Raw genomic sequence first — 21,895 nt, forward strand, 5'->3', positions numbered from 1 at the left:
ACCAGGAAAATAAATACATGAATTACAAAACCAGAATGTGGTTTTAGATAAATCCTGCTCTCAATTGAGTATCATTTTCTTCAGCAAGATTTTTATAACTCTACAGACATTGTTGTCCTTACATTTTGAATTCTCAATTTCTTTCAAATAGTTTATAGAACAGGATTAGTAGTCCTTAGAAGTTTTCTGTATCTTTAAAAAGCTTGCATCATAAAGAGATTAATGTTTATGTATATGGTATATAATGGTAGTTAGACAAATAGAAAAGAAGTCACTATTACTTATTTTATACAAATATCCTATTTTTTTAGGAAATAAAATTTTTATAAAATAAAGATTAATTAAAAAATAGTAAAAATATTTTGAATGTATTAAAGCCTTATATTGGGAAATGCAAATTACAGAAAATGCAAATTTGCAGAAAAAGAATTCCATCAGTGACATACCTAACAAATATTCCAGGTTACTAGAATGTTGATATTTTAAAAGATGTATTTATTAGGATTATGGCATTTCTTTAATCCAAAGGTTTAGCAATTATTAAAAAGTTAAGATTTAGTATATGTGAAACTACAGTGAAAATAATATATGAAGTAGGATTGCTGCTTTGGTTTTTTAAATTTTATTGCAGTGTAGTTGATTTACAATGTTGTATCAGTTTCAGGATTACTATTAAGTAATGACATTATGGTGTTTAGTTGGTTTTCCTTTTTGTTTTTAATCCAGGTTTAGATTTATTACATCCAAATTAATGTTGAGTGTTGAAATTGTCCCTAGAAGTCCATATTCCAAGGAATCACTTTCAAAATTGCCTTCTCTTCCAGTTTATTAAGCTCCTAGTTTATGTAAAGCCTGGTATGTTACTTCCACCTCAGTCTAGTCTTGATCCTGGCTTGTTCACACTCACCAGATCTGGTGAGTCATTCATTCCTTTAACAAACATTTATCAAGCTTTTACCACATGCTGGGCCCTGTGCTAAGTTCTAGGAATAGGAAAGCAAATAATGCATAGTCCCTACTCTCAAGGAACTTAGAATCTAATAAAAGAAGATAGATGTGTGCACCAAAAATACACGTGAACAGGGTGCTGTCAGGACACACAGGTACACAAGGCCTCTTGTGACTGTGTAAATATGCCAGCCCTGCTTCCCTGGTGGCTCAGAGGATAAAAGCGTCTGCCTACAATGCAGGAGACCTGGGTTCAATCCCTGGGTCGGGAAGATCCCCTGGAGAAGGAAATGGCACCCCACTCCAGTACTCTTGCCTGAAAAATCCCATGGACGGAGAAGCCTGGTAGGCTATAGTCCATGGGGTCGCAAAGAGTCGGACACGACTGAGCAACTTCAGGTTCAGGTTGACCAGGGTGGGGCGGGGAAAGAGATGGGAGGGGCAGGTGGCTTCTCAAGGAGCAGGGCATAGGTCACGCTCTTGTGTGTTTTAAAGGTTCCTCCAAATTCTGATACTGGTCCCCTCTCGGCCCCAGCCTTTCCACACTGGAAAGTAAGAATTTGTCTTTTACTTGGTGGATGGCAGACATCTGATAAATGTTTATTTGATGGCTGTTTTTGTGCTCTCGTTTTTAGATTCAGACAGAAATAAAATCACATTCATATAATAATAATGGAATAGTTATTAATAATTGTCGCCCAAGCTTGGGAGGCAGTTTCAAACAAAGAATTCTGAAATTTGTTGATCAAACTCAATAAGCATATAGTCTTCCGAGGTGACTGCTTTGAAGGAAATAGAACTGATTGAAATGAAAGGTTTGGCATATTAGTTTAAAATGTTCTCATCCTATTTGATGCACATATAAACACGGAGATTTTTTTTTTTTTGCTCATTTTAGTTTAAGAAAATGGCCTGTCGGCCTGGAAGAAGCTGAGGGGTACTGTGGACACCCCAACCAGGTGCTTTAAAAATATTTGTTCAAGTCCATGTGCTGGATTTGAGAGTCTCTGCATCTCTCTGGTCCTCATTCCTCATCTTTAAAATGAAAGATTTGATTTCTAAAGATAAATACCCAGAATTGGAATTTCTGGATTGTATGGTAGACCTGTTGTTTTTTGAGGAACTTCCATACTGTTTTCCACAGTGGCTGCATGAGTTTACTTCCCACCAGTGGTGCTCAAGCGTTCCCTTTTCCCCACACACTTGTTTGTCTTTTTGATAATAGCCAATCTGTCCGGCATATGATAGCTCACTGTGGTTTTGATTTGCATTTCCTAGGTGATTAGTGATGTTGACCATCTTTTCATAAGCCCACTGGCTATTTGTATGTTTTCTTTGGAAAAAATGTCTGTTCATGTCCTGTACCCAATTTTAAATTGTTTTTTTTTTTTTTATATTTAGCTGTATGAGTTCTGTTAATATTTTAGATATTACTCCCTCATCAGAGAGAGTATTTGCAAATATTTTCTCCCAGTCTGTAGGTCGCCTTTCTATTTTGTTGTTGGTTTCCTACACTGTGCAAAAACTTTCTGGTTTGTTGTAGTCTCTGTTTATTTTTGCTGTTGTTACACTTGCCTGAGGAGACAGATCCAAAAATATATTGCTGAGACCAGTGTCAGAGAGCCTATTGCCTAAGTTTTCCTCTAGGAGTTTTACAATTTCCGGTTTTACCTTTAAGTCTTTATCAGATGGTTGGATGGCGTCACCAACTCAATGGACATGAGTTTGAGCAGATTCTGAGAAATAGTGAAGAACAGGGAAGCCTGGTGTGCTGCCATCCACGAGGTTGCGAAGAGTCGGACACAACTTCAGTCAGTTCAGTCGCTCAGTCGTGTCCGACTCTTCGAAACCCCATGAATCACAGCATGCCAGGCCTCCCTGTCCATCACCAACTCCCAGAGTTCACTCAGACTCACATCCATCGAGTCAGTGATGCCATCCAGCCATCTCATTCTCTGTCGTCCCCTTCTCCTCTTGCCCCCAATCCCTCCCAGCATCAGAGTCTTTTCCAATGAGTCAACTCTTCGCATGAGGTGGCCAAAGTACTGGAGTTTCAGCTTTAGCATCATTCCTTCCAAAGAAATCCCAGGGCTGATCTCCTTCAGAATGGACTGGTTGGATCTCCTTGCAGTCCAAGGGACTCTCAAGCGTCTTCTCCAACACCACAGTTCAAAAGCATCAATTCTTCAGCGCTCAGCCTTCTTCACAGTCCAACTCTCACATCCATACATGACCACAGGAAAAACCATAGCCTTGACTAGATGAACCTTTGTTGGCAAAGCAATGTCTCTGCTTTTGAATATGCTATCTAGGTTGGTCATAACTTTCCTTCCAAGGAGTAAGCGTCTTTTAATTTCATGGCTGCAGTCACCATCTGCAGTGATTTTGGAGCCCCCAAAAATAAAGTCTGACACTGTTTCCACTGTTTCCCCATCTACTTCCCATGAAGTGACGGGACCGGATGCCATGATCTTCGTTTTCTGAATGTTGAGCTTTAAGCCAACTTTTTCACTCTCCTCTTTCACCTTCATCAAGAGGCTTTTGAGTTCCTCTTCACTTTCTGCCATAAGGGTGGTGTCATCTGCATATCTGAGGTTATTGATATTTCTCCCGGCAGTCTTGATTCCAGCTTGTGCTTCTTACAGTCCAGCGTTTTTCATGATGTACCCTGCATATAAGTTAAATAAGCAGGGTGACAATATACAGCCTTGACACAACTTAGTAACTGAAAAACAGCAACAGTTTTTAGTTTATTTTGTGTATGGTGTAAGAAAATGGTCTAGTTTCCTTCTTTAAAATGGAGCTGTCTAGTTTTCCCAACAGGAGAAGGCAATGGCACCCCACTCCAGTACTTTTGCCTGGAAAATCCCATGGATGGAGGAGCCTGGTGGGCTGCAGTCCATGGGGTGGCTAAGAGTCAGACACAACTGAGTGACTTCACTTTCACTTTCCACTTTCATGCATTGGAGGAGGAAATGGCAGCCCACTCCAGTGTTCTTGCCTGGAGATCCCATGGACGGAGAAGCCTGGTGGGCTGCGGTCTATGGGGTCGCACAGAGTCGGACACGACTGAAGCGACTTAGCAGCAGCAGTTTTCCCGACACTTTTTGCTGAAGAGACTATCTGAAACACAAAACAGAAACAGACTCATTGACACAGAGAACAAACCAGTGGTTGCCAGAAGAGAGGTGGGTGGGAGATGGGTGAAATAGGTGAAGGGGATTAAGAGGTACAAATTACCAATTGTAAAAATAAGTCAGTGATACAGTGTACAGCACAGGGAGAATAGTGAATAATGTTGTGTAGCTTTATATGGTGAGTAGTGTATAAAAATATTGAATTACTGTAATATACATCTGAAGCTAATATAACATTGTAAGTCAATTATACTTCAATTAAAAAATCAGTAAAGTAAAGGTGAACTGTGTAAATAAAAGGGAAAGTTTTGTCTTGATGGCAGTTAACATTCCTCCCCACTCTAAAATTTGTGATGCAGTTTTCCTGAGCTTCTTAAAAGGTTAAATTGGTTAAGATACAAAATAAGTAAAAATTTACTCCTCTTTAAAAAAACCTCACTATTTAACTCATATTGGATTCAGTCCTCTTCTTTCATCTTTCATATTTGCATTCTTCCACTGCAAATATGAAAAACCTATGTAAAATTATTTATGGTATTTTGAAATAATCAGACTATAAAATTTGTAACCATTATTTTGTGGTGTATGTTTTTCTATAGGTTGAACCTGTGGATCCCATTGAACTGTCTTCTGGCCCTGAATCTGAAAAAACATTCCCTTCAAAAACCATTAGCATTTCTGAAGAAGGTTTGTGAGGGGTCCAGGGTGGGACTGAAGCCTTTCTTGGGAAGGATGTGTGTGCGCCAGAAATAGTCTTCTTACGTGAGCTGAAGCCATCGGTCCCCTTATTTTTAGATGAGGATTCATTTTGTGATAACATAATGGGCCCCCACCTCAGGCCAGTTTATTTCCTGAGAAGCTGATGCCGTGACCTCCTCTGGCCTTTGCCCCAGAATGAGGCAGTGTGGGCTGGACCGCGGTTATGTGACTCCGCACCACTGGCTGCGTGACCGCTGAGAATCACAGATCTTGTGCTGAGGTGGTGTCTGCCTGCGGTCATCAGAGGAGCCGGAGCCTGAAGTTCAGGTTCAGTGGCCTGGCAACAGTGAAGTTATTAAGCTTTGGCATTTCTTATTTTAAGAATGAGAATTTGGGTATTTTTTTAAATGTCTACTATATCTATGATTGTTAGTATCTATATTCTTTCTTTCATTTAGTCTAGTCAGCAGTTTAATGCATTTTGCCAGAAAACGGGGTTTGGTTTATTGATTCTCTTTATTGTTTCTTAATGTTCTTTTTCACAAATTTCTACTCTTTAGCTTTATTATTTCTTCTGCTCTTGGAGGCTTACTTTGTGGGATTTTTCCTAACTTCATACTTTGTTTTTTTCTAATAAATGCATTTGAGGCTGAACGTGTTTATTCAAGGACCCAGATAAGGGTGCTGCTGTTATATCTTTTGGTGGTATTCAATTTATATTAAGATTTATTCTTCAGCTCGTAAAAAGACTTTTTAGCTTCCAAATATTATGGGGCTTGGGCTATATTTTTGTAATTTATTTCCATTTTCATTGTATTGTGGTTAGATGAGTGTATGATAATATCATTCTTCAGTTCCGCTTAGTTGCTCAGTCGTGTCTGACTTTTTGTAACCCCATGGACTGCAGCACACCAGGCTTCCCTGTCCATCACCAACTCCCGGAGCTTGCTCAAACACATGTCCATTGAGTCGGTGGTGCCATCCAGCCATCTTATCCTCTGGCATCCCCTTCTCCTCCTGCCTTCAATCTTTCCCAGCATCAAGGTCTTTTCCAGTGAGTCAGTTCTTCGCATCAGGTGGCCAAAGTATTGAAGCTTCAGCTTCAGCATCAGTCCTTCCAATTTATATCACTCTTAGATATTTGTTAAAATTTCGGTTGAGGCTTAGGATATATAGTCAGTTTTTGTAAATATTCTGTTTATTTGAAAAGAGTGAGCATTTTCTGTTTATGTAGGAGATGTGTGTGTGTGTAGTCACATACACATATATCATAGTCAGACTTCTAAATTACACTGTTCAGAAGGGCGCATTAAAAATTACCTGCAATGATTTGGAATTGTTTATTTCTCTTTGTAATTCTGTTAAATGTTTCTTTATGTACTTGTTTTTTTGTTGTTCAGTCACCAGCTCATGTCTGACTCTTTGCCACCACATGGACTGCAGCATGCCAGGCATCCCTGTTCTTCTCTATCATGCAGAGTTAGCTCAGACTCGTGTCCATTGAGTTGATTATGCTAACCATCTCATCCTCTGTCGTCACCCCCTTCTCCTCCTGCCCTCAGTCTTTCCTAGTGTCAGGGTCTTTTCTAATGAGTCGGCTCTTCACATCAGGTGGCCAAACTTTCAGACTTCAGCTTCAGCATTAGTCCTTTCAGTGAATATTCAGTTTGATTTCATTTAGGATTGACTGGTTTGATCTCCTTGCTTTCCAAGGGACTCTCAAAGAGTCTTCTCCAGCACCATGATCAAAAGAGTCAATTCTTTGGCACTTAGCCTTCTTATATGCTCCAACTTTCATATCCATACATGACTGCTGGAAAAGCGATTGCTTTGACTATGCAGACCTTTGTCAGCAAAGTGATATCCCTGCTTTTGAATATGCTGTCTAGCTTTCTCATAGCTTTTCTTCCAAGGAGCAAGCATCTTTTAATTTCATGGCTGCAGTCACCATCTGCAGTAATTTTGGATCCCCCCAAAATAAAGGCTCTCACTGTTTCCATTGTTTCTCCATCTATTTGCCATGAAGTGTTGGGACCAGTTGCCATTATCTTAGTTTTCTGAATGTTGAGTTTTAAGCCAACTTTTTCACTCTCATCTTTCACTTTCATCAAGAGGCTCTTTAGTTCTTCTTTGCTTTCTGCCATAAGGGTGGTGGTATCTGCATATCTGAGGTTATTGATATTTCTCCCGGCTATTGATTCCAGCTTGTGCTTCATCCAGCCTGACATTTCACATGATGCATTCTGCATATAAGTTAAATAAGCAGGGTGACAATATACAGCCTTGATATACTCCTTTCCCAATTTGGAACCAGTTCTAACTGTTGCTTCTTGACCTGCATACAGGTTTCTCAGGGAGACAGATAAAGTGGTCTGGTATTCCCATCTCTTTAAGAGTTTTCCACAGTTTGTTGTGATCCACAAAGTCAAAGACTTTAGTGTAGTCAATGAAGCAGAAATAGATATTTTCCTGGAAATCCTTTACTTTTTCTATGATCCAGTGAATGTTGGCAACTTGATCTCTGGTTCCTCTGCCTTTTCTAAATCCAGCTTATACATCTGGAAGTTCTCAGTTCACGTACTGTTGAAGCCTAGCATGAAGGATTTTGAGAATTGCCTTGCTAGCACGTGAAATGAGTGCAACTGTTTGGTAGCTGGGACATTCTTTGGGATTGCCTTTCTTTGGGTTTGGAATAAAAACTGACCTTTTTCAGTCCTGTGGCCACTGCTGGCTTTTCCAAATTTGTTGACATATTGAGTGCATCACTTTAACAATATCAGCTTTTAGGATTTGAAATATCTCAGCTGGAATTCCATCACCTCCACTGGTTTTGTTGGTACTAATGCTTCCTAAGGTTCATTTAACTTCACACTACAGGATGTCTGTCTCTAGGTGAGTGACCACAGCCTTGCGGTAATTCAAGTCATTAAGACCTTTTTTGTACAGTTCTTCTATGTATTCTATGCACCTCTTCTTAATCTCTTCTGCTTCTGTTAGGTCCTTAAAACTTCTGTCCTTTATCATGACCATCCTTGCATGAAATGTTCCCTTGGTATCTCCAGTTTTCTTGAAGAGATCTTTAGTTTTTCCCTTTGAGTTGTGTTCTATTATTTCTTTGCATTGTTCACTTAAAAAGGCTTTCTTATCTTTCCTAGCTATTCTTTGGAACGCTGCATTCAATTGGGTATATATTATGTGGTTCAGGCTATGGGTATATCTTATGTAGTTTAGGCTATGTTATAAAATGAATATAGTTAATGATGATTACTTTTCTTGAATTTTATCTGTTTTATCATTAAGTATACAGCCTTGACATACTCCTTTCCTGATTTGGAACCAGTCTGTTGTTTCATGTCTAGTTCTAACTGTAGCTTCTTGACCTGCATACAGATTTCTTAGGAGGCAGGTCAGGTGGTCTGGAATTCCCATCTTTTTTAAGAATTTTCCAGTGTGTTGTGATCCACAAAGTCAAAGGCTTTGGCATAGTCAATAAAGTAGAGGTAGATGTTTTTTTGGAACTCTGTTTCTTTTTCGATGATCCAGTGGATGTTGGCAATTTGATCTCTGGTTCCTCTGCCTTTTCTAAATCCAGCTTGAACATCTGGAAGTTCACAGTTCACGTACTTTTGAATCCTGGCTTGGAGAAGTTTGAGCATTACTTTGCTAGCGTGTGAGATGAGTACAATTGTGTGGTAGTTTGAACATACTTTGGCATTGGCTTTCTTTGGGATTGGAATGAAAACTGACCTTTTCCAGTCCTGTGGCCACTGCTGAGTTTCCCAAATTTGCTGGCATATTCAGTGCAGCACTTTCCCAGCATCATCTTTTAGGATTTGAAATAGCTCAACTGGAATTCTATCACCTCCACTAGCTTTGTTCGTAGTGATGTTCCTAAGGCCCACTTGACTTCACATTCCTGGATGTCTGACTCCAGGTGAGTGATCACATCATCGTGGTTATCTGGGTCATGAAGATCTTTTTTGTACAGTTCTCTGTGTATTCTTGCCACCTCTTCTTAATATCTTCTTCTTCTGTTAGGTCCATATCATTTCTGTCCTTCATTGTGTCCATCTTTGCATGAAATATTCCCTTGGTATCTCTATAATTTTCTTGAAGCGATCTCTAGTCTTTCCCATTTTATTGTTTTCCTCTATTTTTTTGCATTGATCACTGAGGAAGGCTTTCTTATCTCTCCTTGCTGTTCTTTGGAACTCTGTATTCAAATGGATATATCTTTCCTTTTCTCCTTTGTCTTTAGCTTCTCTTCTTTTCTCAGCAATTTGTAACACCTCCTCAGACAACCATTTTGCCTTTTTGCATTCCTTTTTCTTGGGAATGGTCTTGATCACTGCCTCCTGTACAGTGTCACAAACCTCTGTCCATAGTTCTTCAGGCACTCTGTCTATCAGATCTAATCCCTTGAATCTATTTGTCATTTTCATTGTATAATCGTAAGGGATTTGATTTAGGTCATACCTGAATGGTCTAGTGGTTTTCCCTACTTTCTTTAATTTAAGTCTGAATTTGGCAATCAGGAGTTCATGATCTGAGCCACAGTCAGCTCCCGGTCTTGTTTTTGCTGACTGTATAAAGCTTCTTCATCTTTGACTGCAAAGAATATTATCAATCTGATTTTAGTATTGACCATCTGGTGATGTCCATGTGTAGAGTCTTCCCTTGTGTTGTTGGAAGAGTGTGTTTGCTATGACTAGTGTATTCTCTTGGCAAAACTCTTGTTAGCCTTTGACCTGCTTCGTTTTGTACTCCAAGGCCAGATTTGCCTGATTCTCCAGGTATCTTTTGACTTCCTACTTTTGCATTCCAGTTCCCTATAATGAAAAGAACATCTTTTTTGGGTATTAGTTCTAGAAGGTCTTATAGGTCTTTATAGAACCGTTCAACTTCGGCTTCTTCAGCATTACTGGTCGGGGCATAGACTTGAATTACTGTGATATTGAATGGTTTGCCTTGGAAATGAACAGAGATCATTTCTGTTGTTTTTGAGATTGCATCCAAGTACCTCATTTCGGACTCTTTTGTTGACTATGATGGCTACTCCATTTCTTCTAAGGGATTCTTGCCCACAGTAGTGGATATAATGGTCATCTGAGTTAAATTCACCCATTCCAAAAAGTTGGCTTAAAACTCAACATTCAGAAAACTGAGATCATGGCATCTGGTCCCATCACTTCATGGCAAATTGATGGGGAAACAATGGAAACAGTGAGAGACCTTATTTTGGGGGGCTCCAAAATCACTGCAGATGGTGACTGCAGCCAGGAAATTAAAAGACACTTGCTCCTTGGAAGAAAAGTTAGGACCAGCCTAGACAGCATATTAAAAGCAGAGATATTACTTTGCCAACAAAGGTCCGTCTAGTCAAAGCTCTGGTTTTTCCAGTAGTCACGTATGTATGTGAGAGCTGGACTATAAAGAAAGCTGAGCACTGAAGAACTGATGCTTTTGAACTGTGGTGCCGTGAAGACTCTTGAGAGTCCCTTGGACTGCAAGAAGATCCAACCAGTCCATCCCAAAGGAGATCAGTCCTGGGTGTTCATTGGAAGAACTGATGTTGAAGCTGAAACTCCAATACTTTGGCCACCTCATGCGACGAGTTGACTCATTGGAAAAGACCCTAATGCTGGGAAGGATTGGGGGCAGGAGAAGAAGGGGATGACAGAGGATGAGATGGCTGGATGGCATCACCTACTTGATGGACATGGGTTTGTGTAGACTCCGGGAGTTGGTGATGGACAGGGAGGCCTGGCGTGCTGTGATTCATAGGGTCACAAAGAGTTGGACACGACTGAGCAACTGAACTGAACTGAACTGATGTTGGGAAAGATTGAGGTCAGGAGGAGAAGGGGACGACAGAGGATGAGATGGTTGGATGGCATCACCGACTCGATGGACATGAGTTTGAGTAAGTTCCTGGAGTTAGTGATGGACAGGGAAGCCTGGCGTGCTGCAGTCCATGGAGTCGCAAAGAGTTGGACACGATTGAGTGAAATATTATTAAGTAATGACTATCTTTATTCTCAATAATGTTGTTTAGGCTCAAAGTCAATTTTGTTGAGTATGTCCATTTCTGTTTGCTTTTGCCTGGTATATCTTTTTTGATACTTTTTATTAAAAATTTTAATGGTAAGTTTCAGGCATAGTTCAGTAGAAGACAGAATAGTATAATTAACCTTCATGTTCCCAACAATCACCTTTACAAGTATCAACCCATGGCCAGTCCTGTTTTATATATCCCACCCACTCTTTCTACCTTTTCCTGAATTATTTTAAAGCAAGTTCCAGACAGCACATTATTTTATCCATAAATATTTTAACATTCTCTAAAAGACAAGGTCTATTTTAAAAATAGTAGCAACATCATCACCTCTTTTTTTAAAAAAGTCTTGATACTGTCACGTACCTAATAAGTGTTCAGCTATTGCCAGTTGGCGCATTTTAAAAAATAGTGTGTTTGGTCCAGTTGGAGTCCAGGTAAGGTCCATACATGGCATTTGGTTGATGGCTTATAATTCTCTTTTAATTTCTGGGTTCCTCTTTTTTTCTCTCTTTTTCCCCTTCTGGTTGATTGTTGAAGAAACTTGGTTGTTTGTCCTGAAGTATTTTTCAGGGTCTACATTTTGTTAATTGCGTCTCTGTGGTGTCATTTACGTTCTTCTGTTCCCTTTATTTCCTATCATTAGACATCCCTTTACTTTCAAGATGAGTGACTGTGTTATAGATGTGTTCAGCAAATATGGCTAGATTTCATTCTTCAAATAATTACATACTTTGTGTTTTAATTATAAGATATAAGCAGCTGTTTATTGTGATTACTGATACATTTGTGCTTGCTTCTATTATCTTATTTTGTGCTTCCTATTTACTCTCTCTTTTGTTTACTTTTTGTCCTTTTTTCTTTCCTTCTATTGGATTGAGTTTTCTGTATCCACTCTTTCCCTCTCTATTTGTTCAGAAATTATACATTCTATTTTTATTCCCTTAGGACATATTCTTCAATTTTCAACATTCAGAATTGAGTGTTGAGATGAATATATTTACCTCACAAGCAACATAAGGTCTTATGTTAGAGCTTTTAGCACTGGTATTCCAGGGGCTCAGTGGTAAAGAATCCGCCTGCTAATACAGGGGACACTGGAGATGCAGGTTCAATCCTTGGCTAGGAAGATCCCCTGGAGGAGGAAATGCCAACCCACTCTAGTATTGCTGCCTGGAAAATTTCTTGGACAGAGGAACCTGGCGTGCTGCAGTCCATGGGTTTGCAAAGATTTGCACATGACTCTGCACACATATACACATGCCTCTTCACATCTTCTCTGATACTGTTTTCTAATATTTCAGATCTGTACCTTGTTTTTAACCTGCCCACTTAGTCTCCTTTGTCTTTTATTTTTATATGTCTGTACTAATTTGAATTTATCAGCATGTTTGCCAGTTTATTTCCCCTCAGTTGCTTCTTTTTTTCAAAGACATTGTAAACTGAATGATGTACATATGTAAAAAATAAGTATATTAGACAAAAACACAGGTTTCATCAAATAATACTTGTCGTCATTCCCCAAGGTGCAGTCTGGCATTTTCTCTTTTGTGCGGTTATTGCCAGAGTTGCTCCTTGCATCCACTTCGTTGAGGACTGTTTCCTTCCTCCTTCCTGTATTAGTTCTCTAGTTGACTAGAGTCTGTCAGTAGCCAGCTCGCCCAGCCTTTGAGAACAGTTGTGATTTTACTGCAGTGTGTGAGTGATGGCTCACAGCTGAGATCAGAATGCTAGGTCGCTGCTTATCTTCCCTCAGTCTTTTAAGATATTATTCCATTTTTCCATTGACATTTCTAATTGCTGAGTGTATAATACCCATGTGATGTCTAAATTGCTGTTGTTTTATCTCTGATCACTTTTACAGTTTTCATCTTTATTTTGGGTTTATTTTGCATGTTGAAACGGTGTGTCTAGGTGTATAATTCCTTTTATTTATTCTATATGGGAGTAGGGATGGCTTGTTAATTTGCAGTTTTAACACTGGGAAGTCTTACCTGGCTTCTTTTGGAGTATTGCTTTTTCTAAAGCTCTTGTTAGAGGTGTGCTGGGACTTCTCAGTCTATTCCCTGTCTCCTAACCACCCTCAGGGTCTCCCTTTTCTCTCAGTGATGTGCTCCAGGATATTTCCTCAGAACTCTTTCTCTTAGTCTACTCATTCTCTCTACTGCTGTGTCTTCTTTGCTGTAGGATTTTAATTTTGGTGACTACATTCTTAATGTCCAGAAGATTTCTTTCTTTTTCAAATCTCTCTGTTCTTTGGATGTACTGTCCTTTTCTTTTACTGTGGTTTCTATACCTTATTTTATCAGTTTAATCATTTTAGTAATATTTTATGCCCTTTCAGATTATTTTATTTTGTGTGTGCATATTTTCAATTGTCAGATGTGTATACTGATGCTCTGGGCTGCTTATTCTTTTGTGTGAGTTGTAATTTTTTATATGGAGCTTATTTAGGGGGTAGTTCTGCTAGGTTGTGTATGTTTTTCTTTGGCATGATTTTGTTATTTTCTTCTTGCTGTTACTGAAGTAGAAAAAAGTGGGGACATGGTTTTACGATCTTTTTTTTGGCTTGGAGTTGCTGTACCACATAGATAGTGTACATTCAGATCCCACACCTGCCTGTAGTATAGCAAGACAGGGTGGGTGTCTGTTTTCTCAGAGTTAACTTTTGTTTTTTTCCCATCCACTACCCAGGGAGATAAAAAAGTTTGCTGTTTCTCTAGGGCAGAATTTTTCTTATCCCCACTTTATGGACAGAACTGTCCTTCAGCGTTCTCACTTCCTCTCACTGTGTCTGTAGGAACCAGGTCTCCTGTTCCTCCTCGGGCTATACCAGCAGCATTGTCCATTTAGTGCCCAGATTTGAATTCCTTTTTATTTTACGACACCAGGAGACTTATTTTACTTACAAGTTTAATTGGTTGTGTATGCTTTTTTTTTAATTCACCATTTCTTCTGTGTTTTATACAGGTAATGGGCCTATTCACTGCAGCTCCATCTGTTGTGTTTTCTGAAGTTGATAATAAATTTAGTAGTAGATAATAAATTTTCTTACTATGAGACAGTTTAAACTTAATACTGTATTAAATTATTTTATTATGCAGTAAGAAAGTTACCAGAATAATGTCTTTTCCATGTGATTTTTTTCCCATTATCATTATTTTCTTTTTATTGTAATACATGTTCTCTGGATTAATGCACTTCCTGACTTATATGAATAAAGAAGATCAGAGGGACAAAGAAGAGATTTCAGTAACAGAAACTTACCCTCGCCAGAAGACCTGTGTGCTTCCTTCGGCTCACTCAGCCGTCAGCCTTCCCAGTGACCAGAATGTGACTTCTCTTGGTATTGCTCTTAACTTTTTTCCTTTACTCTTATTTTCCAAGATACTGTTACTGAAGAGTACTTACTTTACTGGGAATATAGTTGTGAAGGATTTGTGAAGCCATTGCAATATTCGTAAGTTTCAGGGAAAAGAAAGTTAAAAATTGTGCCATGTACATGTAGTACTACATTATCGTGTCACTTTCATAAGATACTCTACAAGATGTGTCATGCTGCCGCTACTGCTAAGTCGCTTCAGTCGTGTCTGACTCTGTGCGACCCCATAGACGGCAGCCCACCAGGCTCCCCCGTCCCTAGGATTCTCCAGGCAAGAACACTGGAGTGGGTTGCCATTTCCTTCTCCAGTGCATGAAAGTGAAAGTCAAAGTGAATCACTCAGTCGTGTCCGACTCTTACTGACCTCATGGACTGCAGCCCACCAGGCTCCTCCGTCCATGGATTTTCCAGGCAAGAGTACTGGAGTGGGGTGCCATTGCCTTCTCCACAAGATGTGTCATATCTCTGTGTAATTCAGGCTCCTCTGTCCATGGGATTCTCCAGGCAAGCATACTAGAGTAGTTGCCATGCCCTCCTCCAGGGGATCTTCCCGACCCAGGGCTCAAACCCAAGTTGGGTTCTTTACCACGAGCGCCACCTGGAAAGCCCCGTTAAATACATAGCAACTGAAACATTACAGTATTACACTGGTATATTATACTATACTACTATACTGTTTGATTTGTATAAAAATTGAGGAATTAAAACTCTGTCAATTTTAAGAGTTTTGATTTGGAAACAAAATAATGACTGTGATTTTGTGGGCCTCTTCCACATGCCAGACATCACTGTTTTATGTGTGTTGACTCTGGTGTAAGCCTGACCTGTGATCTAGCTACCATTCTCCCATTTTACAGTTGAGAATATTGAGGCTTAGAGAAATTCAGGGCCATTGTTCATTCTTTTCTTTTAGAGCTGACAGTTCAAAATGCTATTCCTTAGTCCTAAGTGATATTTTGTGTCATAGTAATAGCAGGGCATACTGCGTATCACAGTTGGAACTCTAATGGTGGCCTTGAAATACCTTTTTTGCCCTCAGATACTTATGGTCAATAAGGGTGATTTTATTGAATGCTTGCAATATGTTTTATTACCATTATTAAAGTTATATAAGCAGTTAGAAATGCTATTTTTAAATGGCATTGCTGTTGTTTAAATAAAAACTATTAAGCTGTTTTTAAGCTTTGTATTTTTTCTCTAAACTCTTTCTAGATTCTGTTCATATTTCAGTCATCATCATATGGAGATAATCATTTTTATTCACTGAGTTGTTGCGAAGATTAATTACTGTATATAAAGCATTTAGCTGAGAATCTGTTTGATTCCTATAGGTTCTTGCTCACCAGTATCTTTCCTCTTTCCTCTTATGGAAGGGAGAATTGAGAAATGTAGTTAAAGAGGCCTTAGTGGATTCTGATTGTATCTGAGAAGTTTAAACTACATTTGGTACTTGGGAATCACTGACAAATTTTGAGCAGGAGAGGTTTGGAAGAACACTAGGATGGAGGTCTAGGTCAGTTAGTGAACTTTTAAATTAATGTGACCTGGGCAGTGATGAGGGTCTGGGCAGTGTTGTGGGAAAGGAGAAGAAATGAGACATTCTGAACAGGCAGCTGATGGCTTAAAGCTCAACATTCAGAAAACTAAGATCATGGCATCCGGTCCCATCACTTCATGGCGAATAGATGGGGAAACAGTGGAAACAGTGGCAGACTTTATTTTCTCCAAAATCACTGGAGATGGTGATTGTAGTCATGAGATTAAAAGACCCTTACTGCTTGGAAGGAAAGTTATGACCAACCTAGACAGCATATTAGAAAGCAGAGACATTACTTTGCCAACAAAGGTCCATCTAGTCAAGGTTATGGTTTTTCCAGTGGTCATGTATGGATGTGAGCATTGGACTATAAAGAAAGCTGAGCACTGAAGAATTGATGCTTTTGAACTGTGGTGTTGGAGAAGACTCTTGAGAGTCCCTTGGACTGCAAGGAAATCCAATCAGTCCATCCTAAAGGAGATCAGTCCTGGGTGTTCATTGGAAGGACTGATGTTGAAGTTGAAACTCCAATACTTTGTCCACCTGATGTGAAGAGCTGACTCATTGGAAAAGACCCTGATGCTGGGAAAGATTGAGGGCAGGAGGAGAAGGGGACAACAGAGGATGAGATGGCTGGATGGCATCACTGACTCTATGGACATGAGTTTGGGTAAAGTCTGGGAGTTGGTGATGGACTAGGAGCCTGGCATGCTGCGGTTCACGGCGTCGCAAGAGTCGGAAATGACTGAGCGACTGAACTGAACTGATACTCACTGACTAAGTGGATGGCATGGGTGGAGAAGGAGAACGCAAATGGCTGGTTAGCATTGTCAGACTAAGAGCAAGGATATCACCAGGTCTTAATGTCAAACTCTTAGAGCACCTTCAACCAGATGTAGCATTTCAGGCAATATTCATATCATATTTAGGACCTAGCTTTTGATAAGCAATTAGAGCTTGCTGAGAGGTTTAGGCTAAAAAACAGAAGAGCCTTTTCCCTAATTATATAGTTAATATTGATGGAAAATGGGGAAATGCTTAGGACCAGCCTGAGAAATGTCATCCATCAGAGAGCAGGAGGAGCCCACCCCACCCAGTGAGGGAAGCGGATGAGCAGCCTCTGGTGAAGGGACTTTCAAGAAACAGTGAATCCCTGACAGTTTCACAGGCCACCAGAAAGTTAAGAAAGAAGACTGAGTTTTTTTGAGCACTTTAAGACCTATCGGTATTCCTAATAAGTGAAGTCGATGATCAGGCTGAGTGCACTGTTTGGCATTTTTTCAAAAAGGAACTGTGACCATCAAGGAATGAAGCTCATCTGTTGCGTGTGTTAGTAAATTATAAAGGCCATCCCATAGAAGAAATCCAAAGGTGGTTTGAAAATGAAGGATAGAATCTTCCTGCGTAACTACTTTTAAAAGTTATTTGACTATAACACTTTTCTGCCTTTTGATAAAAAGAATCATTTTATCAAAATCGTTCATTTCTTAGATCTTTTATATCTGATTAGTCTACACTTAGGGCTTCCCTGGTGTCGCGGGCTAGAGAGTCGGCCTGCCGCTACAGTAGATGCAGGCTCGATCCCTGGTCAGGAAGAGTCCCAGGAGAAGGAAATGGCACCCACTCCAGTATTCTTGCCTGGGAAATCCCATGGACAGAGGAGCCTGGGAGGGGGGTTACAGTTCTTGGGGTCAGACATGACTTAGCAACTATATAAACAAGTCTGTACTTACACCATTATTGAAGAACTCACAAATGACCAGACTCAGAGACCAAAGATAATGTGAAATTCTTGATGTGAGGATTAAAAAACAAAAACTGTGCTTAAGAAAGCAAAATTATTTGATATTAAAAACATGGGGATGTCTCAGTCATAGAGGCAAGGTGGGTTTATCTTAGTATCAGAAAATCTTAAGGAAATGTTTTTGAGAAGAGATGTCAGGACACTTTTCTCTCTGTTAACTCAGTTCTCTTTGAGGGTTAAACACAGAAAGCTGAAAAGGCTATGTTTTGCTCTAAAGACATGTTATTAATACTGGACAAGGTTTAAAAATCATCCTTTGAGTCATGTTCTTCCATGTAAAGGCTTTTGGGATTAAATTAGATGTTTTCTACACAGTATTCACTTCAGATCATCAAAAGTTTTTTTGTTTTCTTTTCTTTTTAAAAAGTAAATCACACTCCAGTATTCTAAACCGTGTATGAAGCAAAGTAGATTATACCTCCTAACATGTATTGTTCAGAGTGCTCTGGATAGACAAGTAATCTTAAAATGTGGACACTATTCACCACCAAATGGAGGTTTAAAAATATTTCAGTTTGTGGACATATAATTTCTAGATCAGGCTAATAATTTAAAACAGAAAAAAATAACTGACCTGAAATTTTAATTCATAGTAATGTTTCTTTTTTTTTAAGGTGTGAACAACAGTGATGAATTATTTGAAAGGTAACTATCTTAATTCATAGTTTTACTTGCAGTTAGGTACAAATCATATGTTCTGGAAATTTTGTTGTTCATATGTATGTAAACTTTACACTAAATATTTTTTGTGGATTAAAGGAATGTAATTCCCATTGGGAATGGGATCTTTTAAGAAACTGATGATTGTTATGTTGTATCTCACTGTTTTAGAGTAGGTAGGTAGAGTATCTGCTGCATTTTCTTCTACTGCATATGTATTAAATTGCAATAGGCAGGACAGATTAGAAGCTGTCTTCTAGGCCTTACGTTTGCTCCTTTGAGAGTACATATGAAGTTGTCAATTACTGATGATTATGCTTTTCCACTGAGGATTAATGAGATTAAAGCAATAGAATGAAATTAGTTATATGCTTATCATTTTTTGTGTTCATTTATGCTCTTGGAGAGCGTAGTTTTAAATGCTTATTTTTGCTTAATATAAGTAAGTTGTGGGTACTGATTTGTATTTCTCATATTGCATTTGGGAATGAAGTGCTTCGGTAGATCCACTCAAGATGAGTGAACTGACTGATATTGCAGACGTTATCAATGACCTTATAACAAAAGATGGAGTTTCCAGTGAAGAGCTCGGCCTAACAGAGCAACAGGCTAGGAGCATCTCCAGGTAATCATTGAATAATTCATTTTTAACCTGTTTTAAATGATTATGGTTTAAGAGTATTAAAAAAAAAATGACCATTTTTGGTGATTTTTTAGAAAACAGATTCAAAGCTTACATAGATTTTTTTTCTCTGTGAATAGATTTTGTGATGTTTATATGTCATTCCTCCCCTTCCTCCAACAATCATAGACTGGCTTCTGTAACTAATACAGCACGTCTGTATCCTGAGTTTTCTGAAGGTCTCATCGCTCTGAGTACAACATAAATATAATCCTGTTTCTTCTTAAAGTAATTAATAATTTAGTTCATAGTACTTTACCCTAGACATGAACATTTAGAATACATTTTAAATAGCTTTTCTTGGAACATTATGTTAAAATGTTTTTCCTTGTTGCCTTTCCTGGGCCATGAACTGGTTTTTGATAGAATAAAGGCTGCCTCTTCTATTGATGCTTCCTTGGGATACATACACCTTTTGGCTCATTGATTCATTGGGGGTTGGTTGGATAGGGTACTCTCTGCCTGGAGCATCCCAAGAGTCCAGACTCCCAGAAGAAAAGCAGGTGTCTAGTGTGAAACCACACTGTCTCTGTCCATAACCCGTCTTCACGTTAGGATGGTGTCTTCTTCCCACGCTGTGTGTTTGAGTCGGCCCTGAACCGCTGTCTCACACCACCTTGTTTCTTGGGCCACTGTTAGTGCTGTTTGTGTAGAAGCCAGGATGGGATTAGATGTACAAAAGCTGTATCGAGAAAACTCCTGAGAGGAAGAAGATCAGAAGTGAGGCATCAGACCACAGTGCAAGTCTGGCCCCTCCCTGTGGAGGAGAGAAGGCTGAGTCAGTTAAGTCCAGAGTACAGTGTGGTTCTAGGAAAGCTTCAGCTGGGTCAGTGGTGAGACATCAAGCCAGAGTCAACTTCAGAGGAGTCCTGTCTCTTATAGGTCAGGGCCAGCCACAGCATCCCTGCCATGCTCCTCATTAGCTCAGGTTGGACCCTGGGAAGTACAGCCTGAGCAGGAACCTGAGGCCAGATCCGGGTCCAGGAGGGCTGCAGTTTAGAGGTCATCTCTGTGTAGTAAGTTTTGGGAGTGATTGAGATGGTCCAGGAATAGATCGATGAAGAAGTCCAGAACCTTTAGAAACATTCATATTGGTGGTGAGCAGAGAAGGATGCCCAGTATAAGAGGCTGTGTTGTGTTTTGAGAGTGAGAAAAAGACCCAGGTAAGAGAGAGTTTAAAGCAGAAAGGAGAAGCCAGTTGTACCAGATACTATAGAGAAGTCCAGTAGGAGGAAGACTGAAGAGGCTCTTGGTGACCTGAGATTTTTGTCAGTGGATTTCAGGAGACAGGTTGGAGCAAATTGACTAGACATCAAAGCATATGACTGGAGTGGGTAGCCATTCCCTTCTCCAGGGGATCTTCCCAATCCAGAGATCCAACCCAGGTCTCCCACATTGCAGGTGGATTCTTTACCATCTGAGCCACCAGGAAAACCCAAAAGAATACTGGAGTGGGATGTCATGCCCTCCTCCAGGGGATCTTCCCAACCCAAGGACTGAACCCAGGTTTCCTGCATTGCAGACAGATTCTTTACTGTCTGAGCCACCAGGGAAGCCCATATGTATGCATGTATTCCCTCTCTCTGGAGCCTCTCTCCCACCCCTGCCCCCCCACCAACCCCGATTCCACCCCTCTGGGTCATCCCAGGGCACTGAGCTGAGCTCCCTGTGCTGTACAGCAGTCTCCCACCAGCTGTCCGACATACTCATGGTGGTGTGTATCCATCAGTGCTGCTTTCGCAATTCATCTTAATCTCTCCTTCCCCAGCTGTGTCCACAGGTCCATTCCCCACATTGGTACCTCTGTTCCTGACCTGCAAATATGTTCATCAGCACCATTTTTCTAGACTTCACATATATTCATTAATATACAATATTTGTTTCTCACTTTCTGACTTACTCTGTATGACAAGGCTCTGGATCCATTCACATCACTACAACTGACTCAATTCCTTTATATCTGACTGAGTAATATCCCATGGTGGAGAAGGCAATGGCACCCCACTCCAGTACTCTTGCCTGAAAAATCCCATGGATGGAGGAGCCTAGTAGGCTGCAGTCTATGGGGTCGCTAAGAGTCGGACACAACTGAGCGACTTCACTTTCACTTTTCACTTTCATGCATTGGAGAAGGAAATGGCAACCCACTCCAGTGTTCTTGCCTGGAGAATCCCAGGGACGGGGGAGCCTGGTGGGCTGCCCTCTAAGGGTCGCACAGTCGGACACGACTGAAGCGACTTAGCAGCAGTAGCAGCAGCAGCAATATCCCATTGTATGTATGTACCACATCTTCTTTATCCATTCATCTATCAGTGGACATTCAAGTTGCTTCCATGTCCTGGCAGTTGTAAATAGTGCTGCAGTGAACACTGGGGTACGTGTACTATCTCCATAACAAATTTAAAATCAAGTGATGCACTGCTGGTTAAATTTCTCAGGATGCAGCATCCCTCTGGTAGACGTCCACAAAGAACTGAGAAGGAGAGAAGAGAGATTCAAGTCTGGATGAAAAGAAAACGAAAAGAAAGAATGGCAGAGTACTTAAATCAGCTGGCAGAGAAGAGAGGGCAAGAACACGATCCTTTCTGCCCCAGGAATAACCCAGTAAGTCTGCAGTATCAAGGGTAATGGAATTATCACAGAATATGCATAACTTTTTCCTGGCAGGTATTCAAGAGAAGGATGAACATAATTCAGAATCATTTATTATTTGATAGAAAAGTCAGCATTTTACTTAAGTCAGGGAAAATTAAGAAATTACCTTAACAAAATGTAGCAAGGGACTATAAACCATGTTTGATTAAACTGTCTTAAATATTTTTTCTCCATGAGGCTAATCATGGCTCTAACATTTTAACCATTGAATGAAGAGATCAAGGGATTGGGCGACCAACTGAAGTCACTCCCTTAATTTTCAATGAAAGTCAGTTGCAGTCGAACAACTTGATTATGTATGTAGTAAAGGCGTTTTAAAAATCAGTTTTCTCTCTG

At 39.9% G+C, this 21,895-nt stretch overlaps 1 protein-coding gene across 8 annotated transcripts in view; it reads left to right on the forward strand.

Moving 5' to 3' along the window:
- The window catches only part of CPLANE1 (ciliogenesis and planar polarity effector 1), a 108,576-nt gene that overhangs the window by 70,846 nt on the left and 15,835 nt on the right, over window positions 1-21,895 (forward strand). For 7 of the 8 annotated variants that reach the window (XR_003507146.1, XM_027519907.1, XM_027519906.1 and 4 more), the window contains exons 44-48: window positions 4,685-4,772; window positions 14,063-14,185; window positions 18,177-18,207; window positions 18,716-18,847; window positions 21,343-21,508. Coding sequence is in view for 7 of the 8 variants with exons in the window: in XM_027519907.1 (XP_027375708.1) it covers window positions 4,685-4,772; window positions 14,063-14,185; window positions 18,177-18,207; window positions 18,716-18,847; window positions 21,343-21,508 (540 nt within the window). In the remaining variant the exon portion in view is untranslated. The remainder of the gene's footprint in view (window positions 1-4,684; window positions 4,773-14,062; window positions 14,186-18,176; window positions 18,208-18,715; window positions 18,848-21,342; window positions 21,509-21,895) is intronic. The other variant, XM_027519910.1, reaches the window with a different exon arrangement.

Source organism: Bos indicus x Bos taurus, chromosome 20 (genome assembly GCF_003369695.1).
Source record: "Bos indicus x Bos taurus breed Angus x Brahman F1 hybrid chromosome 20, Bos_hybrid_MaternalHap_v2.0, whole genome shotgun sequence".
Lineage (NCBI taxonomy): Eukaryota > Metazoa > Chordata > Mammalia > Artiodactyla > Bovidae > Bos > Bos indicus x Bos taurus.